This window comes from Leptonychotes weddellii, chromosome 7, assembly GCF_054177405.1.
Source record: "Leptonychotes weddellii isolate Sample4059 chromosome 7, ASM5417740v2, whole genome shotgun sequence".
Classification (NCBI taxonomy): domain Eukaryota; kingdom Metazoa; phylum Chordata; class Mammalia; order Carnivora; family Phocidae; genus Leptonychotes; species Leptonychotes weddellii.
This window is the reverse complement of record NC_138375.1, coordinates 58,454,009-58,461,388: the sequence shown is the minus strand read 5'-3', so window position 1 is coordinate 58,461,388 and position 7,380 is coordinate 58,454,009. Positions and strand designations below refer to the sequence as shown.

The 7,380-nt window shown below is 48.0% G+C and overlaps 1 protein-coding gene across 1 annotated transcript; it reads left to right on the top strand.

The window, feature by feature from the left end:
* Positions 1 to 576: 576 nt before the first annotated feature.
* Positions 577 to 5,244, top strand: DRD1 (dopamine receptor D1). Its single transcript, XM_006732508.3, has 2 exons — positions 577 to 723; positions 1,671 to 5,244. The coding sequence occupies exon 2, from the start codon at positions 2,176 to 2,178 to the stop codon at positions 3,514 to 3,516; it is 1,341 nt and encodes a 446-aa protein (XP_006732571.2). The 5' UTR covers positions 577 to 723; positions 1,671 to 2,175; the 3' UTR covers positions 3,517 to 5,244.
* Positions 5,245 to 7,380: the final 2,136 nt, after the last annotated feature.

Below are 7,380 nucleotides of genomic sequence, written 5' to 3'. Positions count from 1 at the left end.
CTTGGGCAAAGTGGAGATGACCAGGCCTATGGGAAGGGATTGTTTTAAGGGGTGAACAACGTTAAGGTGTGTGCCCGGGACACGGAGGTCGCTCAGTAAATGCCAGTTCTGTCTGGTCTTTTTGAGAGTAAAGCTTGCATCTTGCTCACCCTATCGCCCTTGCTCTTGGCACGTAATGAGTGCTCAGGAAAATATACCGATTCAATGAATGCAGAGCCAGCAAAAGGAATTTTTCATTCTTGTCATTTTTTAGCAGAATGAGTCCTAAATGAGGAATACTGCGCATCCCCCTTTCCAGGTTTTGGCAGTCATGGTCGGGGAAGTGCCGGTCCGGGCGCGGGTCCCGCGTGAACCCGGGGGCGGGTGCGGGTGAGGTCTGTACCTGTGAGGGCGCAGCGGGGCCGTGGGAAGCCGCCGCCGCCGGCAGAGGGCGCCCCGGGCCTGCCGAGCTCGTGGTGCTGGGGTTGGGGCGCTCTCCGGGCGCCGAGCACGGGCTGCAGTCCGGCGTTGACCGCAGCCCGCGACGCGCCGGCTGCCCCGGCGGAGCGGGAAGTGAGCGGCCTCCCAGCACAGCGGAGCGCACCTGCCAGGCGCGCCGCAGCGCCGAATCCTCTCCGAGAGCGGGGGGTACGGGCGCCGGCGGGGCACGCCTCACGCTAGTTGGGGGACACTTGGAGACAGCGCAGGTCGGACGCCCGCCGATCCAGGGCTTGGTGTGCGTGGGTGAGTGGGCAGGGTCCCTGCTTGCTTCGGTCTTTGGGAAGGGCGTGGGGTCGACCCCAGTGAATGTCGGTCGGCCGAGCTTCGCTTTCAGGCGACTCGGGCTTACTCGAGGTACTAACGTCTGGCGGGCCCTGTCGCGTGCTGTCCAGGGGTCCGAGGGTCCGCGGGTTAGCCGGTACCCCAGGGCGTGCGAGCGCTCACCTGGGAGTCCCCCGCCCCCCGTTTCGCCCGCGGCACCATCCAAGGGACCACGTGCGGCTGTCGCCCGCAACTCTGCCTGTCAAGCGAAGCCCGCCCCCGGGCAGGGCAGGGGAGGGGACGCGGGGGCGGGGTGGGCTGTGCCCCGCGGGAACCCGGCTGGCCCGTGCGCCCTCCGCTGCCAGCTCGGCGCTCTCTGCCTGGCGTTCCCACGGGCTCCCGGGAGCTAGCGGACAGTGCGGCGGAGAGGCGCAGAGCCCTGCCCCGAGGGGCCAGAGGCCACCCGAGGGGCGCCCGGGCGCTCGGTTCTGGGAAAAAGGCAGCGAAGGAAAGAAGCTCTCCAAGTGACTAGTCCTGGAGGTGCCCTCTATCAAGGAAGTGACGAGCGCCCGGGAGCCCTTTTCCCGGGTGTCCTCGGCTTTAGACAATCATTAGCCTTTGGAGGCAGTAGGGCAGCGCCGGCCCCGGGGGACCTGGCCTGGGATCATTTCCCAAACCTGCCCTGCGATTTTTGCGCATCAGAAGCCAGATCCCGGCTGCGCGCGCCGGGCAGGAGTCGGGCGCACCTCCTGGGCGTTGCGGAGCTGCGGCGCCTAGCGAAGCCCGCTGTCTGAGCTCCAGGGGCTTTGAGAGAGACAACCTCAAGGCAAGGTAGGTGGCTCGGACAGTCGAAGTGGGTTTGACACGGGTAAAGCTGCGATCGGCTCAAGTCCTGGCGAGCAACCTTTGCTTTCTTTTTGCTTTTTAAGGGCGTTTGGAGAGCTGCGGTGTAGCCAAGGGGCTTGGAGGAGTGAGGCATGTATTTTCAGCTGCAACTTCAAAAGGGGAGAATTCCGTCACCACCAGAGAGGCAACAGCCCCAGTATATGACTGCAATTGCCTAGATCCGCAGAGGCCTGGGAGTCTCTGGATGGATAGCTTAGAATATGCTAAAAAGCCAATGCCTTCTATGGAGAATTGAAGGGCCAGCTGGTCAACAGGACAGTGACCTGGAGCAAGGGAGTCAGAAGACAGTCGTAGCAAGCAAGAGGGACCTTCCAAGGGGCTGACTTGGGTTGCCAAGGGCAGGCTCCTGCCACGCAATTGTTGCAGCCCTCTGATGGAATGCTGGTGAGGTCCTCCACCCAGGGGAGCCGGAGGGGCTGTGCCAGGGGCTGCCTGGTGAGTGAGAACTCCTGCAGGTTGGACTGACCCTTCATCCCTGCTTAGGAACCGGAGGGTGTCAGAGCCCCCTATGTGCTCTCCGTCCGCAAGATGAGGACTCTGAACACCTCTACTATGGATGGGGCTGGGCTGGTGGTACAGAGAGACTTCTCCTTCCGCATCCTTACAGCCTGCTTCCTGTCTCTGCTCATCCTGTCCACACTGCTGGGGAACACACTGGTCTGTGCCGCGGTCATCAGGTTCCGACACCTGCGGTCCAAGGTGACCAACTTCTTTGTCATCTCCCTGGCCGTATCGGATCTCTTGGTGGCTGTCTTGGTCATGCCCTGGAAAGCGGTAGCGGAGATTGCTGGCTTCTGGCCCTTTGGGTCCTTCTGTAACATCTGGGTGGCCTTTGACATCATGTGCTCGACCGCGTCCATCCTCAACCTCTGTGTGATCAGCGTGGACAGGTATTGGGCCATCTCCAGCCCCTTCCGGTATGAGAGGAAGATGACCCCCAAGGCAGCCTTCATCCTGATCAGCGTGGCGTGGACCTTGTCTGTACTCATCTCTTTCATCCCAGTACAGCTCAGCTGGCACAAGGCGAAACCCACGAGCTCCTCCGACGGCAATGCCACTTCCCTGGGTGACACCCTGGACAACTGTGATTCCAGCTTAAGCAGGACATATGCCATTTCATCCTCCCTGATAAGCTTTTATATCCCCGTGGCCATCATGATTGTCACCTACACCAGGATCTATAGGATCGCCCAGAAACAAATACGGCGCATCTCGGCCTTGGAGAGGGCAGCAGTCCATGCCAAGAATTGCCAGACCACTACAGGTAATGGAAACCCGGTGGAGTGTTCCCAACCAGAAAGCTCCTTTAAGATGTCCTTCAAAAGAGAGACTAAAGTTCTGAAGACTCTGTCCGTGATCATGGGGGTCTTTGTGTGCTGCTGGCTTCCTTTCTTCATCTTGAACTGCATGGTGCCCTTCTGTGGGTCTGGGGAGACCAAGCCCTTCTGCATTGATTCCATCACCTTTGACGTGTTTGTGTGGTTTGGGTGGGCTAATTCCTCCTTGAACCCCATCATTTATGCCTTTAATGCTGATTTTCGGAAGGCATTTTCAACTCTCTTAGGATGCTACAGACTTTGCCCTACCACGAATAATGCCATAGAGACGGTTAGCATCAATAACAATGGGGCTGTGGTGTTTTCCAGCCATCACGAGCCTCGAGGCTCCATTTCCAAGGACTGCAATCTGGTTTATCTGATCCCACATGCAGTGGGCTCCTCCGAGGACCTGAAGAAGGAGGAGGCAGGTGGAATGGCCAAACCCTTGGAGAAGCTGTCCCCGGCCCTATCTGTCATATTGGACTACGACACCGATGTCTCTCTAGAGAAGATCCAGCCCATCACACAGAATGGACAGCATCCAACCTGAACCCTGAGGTGAACCCGGCCAGACAGGCTCATCCCAAAAACTAGAGGAGATTTTCAGTGGCTTGCTGTTAGGAAACCAAGGTGTGGTGAGACTCAGATGTCAGGCAAGCCCTCCTCTGCTGCTTTTCCTTAAACACACAACCGACTATATTTTAAAATACATTCCAGTGTGTTTTCTGTGTTGTTCATAGTGAATCAAAGAGGGACATATGTGAAGTGAACGTTCACAGGGACGTGTCTTTGGCTCCAAAATTATTTTTAGAAACTGATTCTTATCGTAGGACTTAAAAAATAGGGCACAGAATCTACAATGAACAGCATCGCTTAAAAAATAAATCCTTTCCAGGAAGGAAATGAGAAGGGTTGAGTTTGCTGTGTACAAACAGGTGCTAACACTGGTCCAAGCAGAGTTTTCAGATTGTAAAGGTAGGTGCATGCCTTCATAAATTATTTCTAAAAAATAATTGAGCCTTACAGTAGGAGTGGGATTTTTTTTTCCAGACTTGAGAGATGCTTTGTTGATATTGGTTTTATTTATTTATTGTATTATATGGATATTTTTAATTTATTAAATAAATCTATATTTATCAGATGTCATAGGATAAACTAATGAATTATCTGAGACCTTACAATCACATTTCATCCATCTAACTAGCACTTTATTGGCCAATGAAACAAACAGACAAACTCTGAGATTCTAAATGCTCATGGGTAACTTCCAGAAACAGCAAAGACTGATAGGAAATGAAGTTGTGATACTTCTTTAAAATTCATTGGCAGTAATAAACACGAGGTGAGAATTGACAAATGCTGTGAATGTTTTTTTTTCTAGAAAGATTTTGAAAAACTTAAAAAGGCATAGCTACTATTGCGTTCAAAATTTTTTAAATGACAGAGACTTTCCCAGGAGAGAGATTTGCAGTTCTGTAAATATCTTAAATAAAAACCAGCTTCAGAAGGACCTGACTTGAGATTTATGACCTTAGGTAGTGACAAAAAGTATGTGCCGCTTTGTATTTATGTAAAATACTTGGCCCTCTGCTCTTTTCTCATTTCAGCGTCAGATAGCTTTTCTGAACCAACAAGTGGCCGTCCTGGTTAGATACGTGTAGTGAAGACAGTAGGTTTCCTTAATATTTGGGTTACAACAATCTCACCAACAGACAAAGGTCAAATCCTGCATCTCCATCTTACCAGGTCAAATCACACCACTCAGTGGGGCGACTTTTTGTAGTGCTTTAATCTGAATATAGAATTGATTTTTTTTAAAATCTAAATGTTAATAGTATACTAACGAATAGTGCCTCATTATCATCCTCGAGTTAGACATTTCTCTTGGTGGAAATAAAAGGAGACCCCTTCTCTTTGGGTGTGTTAAGTGCTCCCAAGCCACCAGGATCTCTTTGGACAAAGGCTAGCTCCTTCTCTGTGCTTTGGAATCAAGTTCCTATCTCATCATCTCAACTGTATAAAGTATCATGAGTCTGTTTTGCCAGATAGCGATTCATGTGGGGGCATTTCAAGAGAATTTCTCTGAAATGTTTACAGAGTATTCTTGTTGATAAGCAATTTACACAGTGTTTAGATGAAATGGGTAACAAGAAGGAAATCTACTGAAAAATATCTCCTGCATCAGGTCCGTGTTATTTATGCATTGTGAATGTTTCTTCATTTTATTGCCTGTATGCTTTCTTACATATAATAAAATTATTTTGTGAACTCAAATCAACCCTGATTGAGCTGTGTTGCATTTGTTAAGTGTGTTTTAAAAACGGGGCTACTTCAGACCTGTGAGTAAGAAAACATGGGCATTTTCGAGGCTACCTTACTTTTGTTTTTCTTTTTAATGGAAATTTCTCCTATTATGTATGCCACAGGTTGCCTTTGAATATTTAAACAGGAAATGTTTTTGACTTGGACTACACACTCTTGTGGGGTTTTTTGGTCTTAAAAAAATATTTTTTGAAAAGAAACTCTCTTCACTTGCAGGATTACTTTACTTTTCATTTCACAGATTTGAAAGCTTTCTAAAATCTCTGCTTTTTCTTTCGAAGAGCCCCGAGATATTAAGTAATATAAAAATCACAGAAAAGACTGGTGTGCTGTGCGTTGTGTGGACCCTCAGCTTATGGCAACTACTGTATTTATGGGTAATGTTTGTTTTAAGAGTAAAATATTAACAAGAATTTCTTTCTGGAGAAAATATACAGTTGTGATGTTGGGCTTATCAAAATATCTTATGGGGCATATCCATCAATCCTGCTAAACCTGCTTAGTTAATGTGCTAACCTTTTTTTTTTTTTTTTCATCCTGAAGAAGGAGAACGACTGAACAGCAGGGGATGTAGAAATTAAGGGTTAAGTTTATAATTTGGAACATCACACAACAGATGGTGTCTTTTTAAATTCCATATTTGCCTTCTCCAGGCTTTGGCATATAATGAACATAACTAGAATGAACACCCATAAAGCACGATACCTCTTCTTTCTGCTTCCTGACTTTCTGGATATCTTTATTCTTTGCAGTTTAATTTTGTTCCTTAGTAGTCCAGCACCAACTATGATACTCAGGGTTGTCATTGTCCAGCCAATGAAACATGACACAAAAGCCTTCACTATTTATTTCATTGGCAGAGTGAAAAATAAATGATATGTCTAGAAACTCTATTAAAGAATTGTAAAATTCAGTACACCATGGATGAGACTGTACTTTGGGCTCCTGGCACCCAGGATTGATAAAAGTATCTTATGAAGTGTTGATTTTACTGATAAAATCTTTCAGAGAATTTAATTTATAACCATAAAAGCAAAATTACATTATGATTTTTATTTCATTTTTAGCTATCGTGATAAGGCTTCATAATGCTAAATATATGTGAAACACTTTAGCAAGGTAGAGAGAATTTAAAAGAAGTGTTCTTTTTCCCTTTCTATCTAAGAAGATGCCTTTCCTGGTCAAATAGATGCAGAGCTCTTACAGGTGATGGAACAACAGGAAGTCCTATGGAAGGGGGACTGAGCCCTGGGCTTCAGCGGGGAGATTTGGGGTGTGCGTGGAAAAGTCACTGCTTTCTCCTGGGATCTAAGCAGTGACAGTCTCCGAGTCTTACTTGCCCTGATTTATTAAACGGGAGGAACAAAACCTCTGCTTCAACTTCTTCGGTGGAGGGATCGCTCCAAAAGCAAATCATTATGTAATCTAACTTCAGGGACTTTCTGATTTCTTCACTCTCTGGGGCTCTGTCATGATTCCCGCCCCAGCCCGATTCCCTCCCTGGCCTGCACCAGCAGCATTTCACCTGGATCCTTCCACCCCCTTGGAGCCAGTTCACACATGGGGGCCTGGTAGGCAGAAAACACAGGCTTTGTTTCAGACAGACATGGGTAGCTACCACTTTCAGGCTATGTGAGAGTAAACAAGTATCTGTACCTCTCTGAGCCTACTCACCATACATGGAAATAAACATGCCGGTTCTCGTGAGGGTTTAAATGAAGCTAATATCTATAAGGGTACAGAGCAGTGAAATGTTGGGCTCACTGATTCTTTACTGGATCTCTACTCTGAAGGGGTTGATGACAGTATTTATTGCATTGGTAATAATGGAGCTGCTTTTCATGTGTTATGTTTCATGTTGGCTTAAAGCAAATGGAAATGACTTTTAGGGCTCGTAGTCTGGGATTTTCCCAGATACTGTTTTCTTTTGCTTTGGGTATCTGGTATTCCAGGAGCAAGTGTCTGTTAATATCTTCGTGGTTAAGACAACTGCCTTAATTTATCACTAGATGCTGACTAAATTAACCTATCCATGATGTTTGAGTCTGTGAGATCTATTTACCTTGCAAAATTTGTTTTGGAATAATGAGCT

Coding starts and splice junctions, on each gene's coding strand:
- DRD1 (XM_006732508.3), top strand. CDS start 2,176: ATGAGGACTCTGAACACCTCTACTATGGATGGGGCTGGGCTGGTGGTA.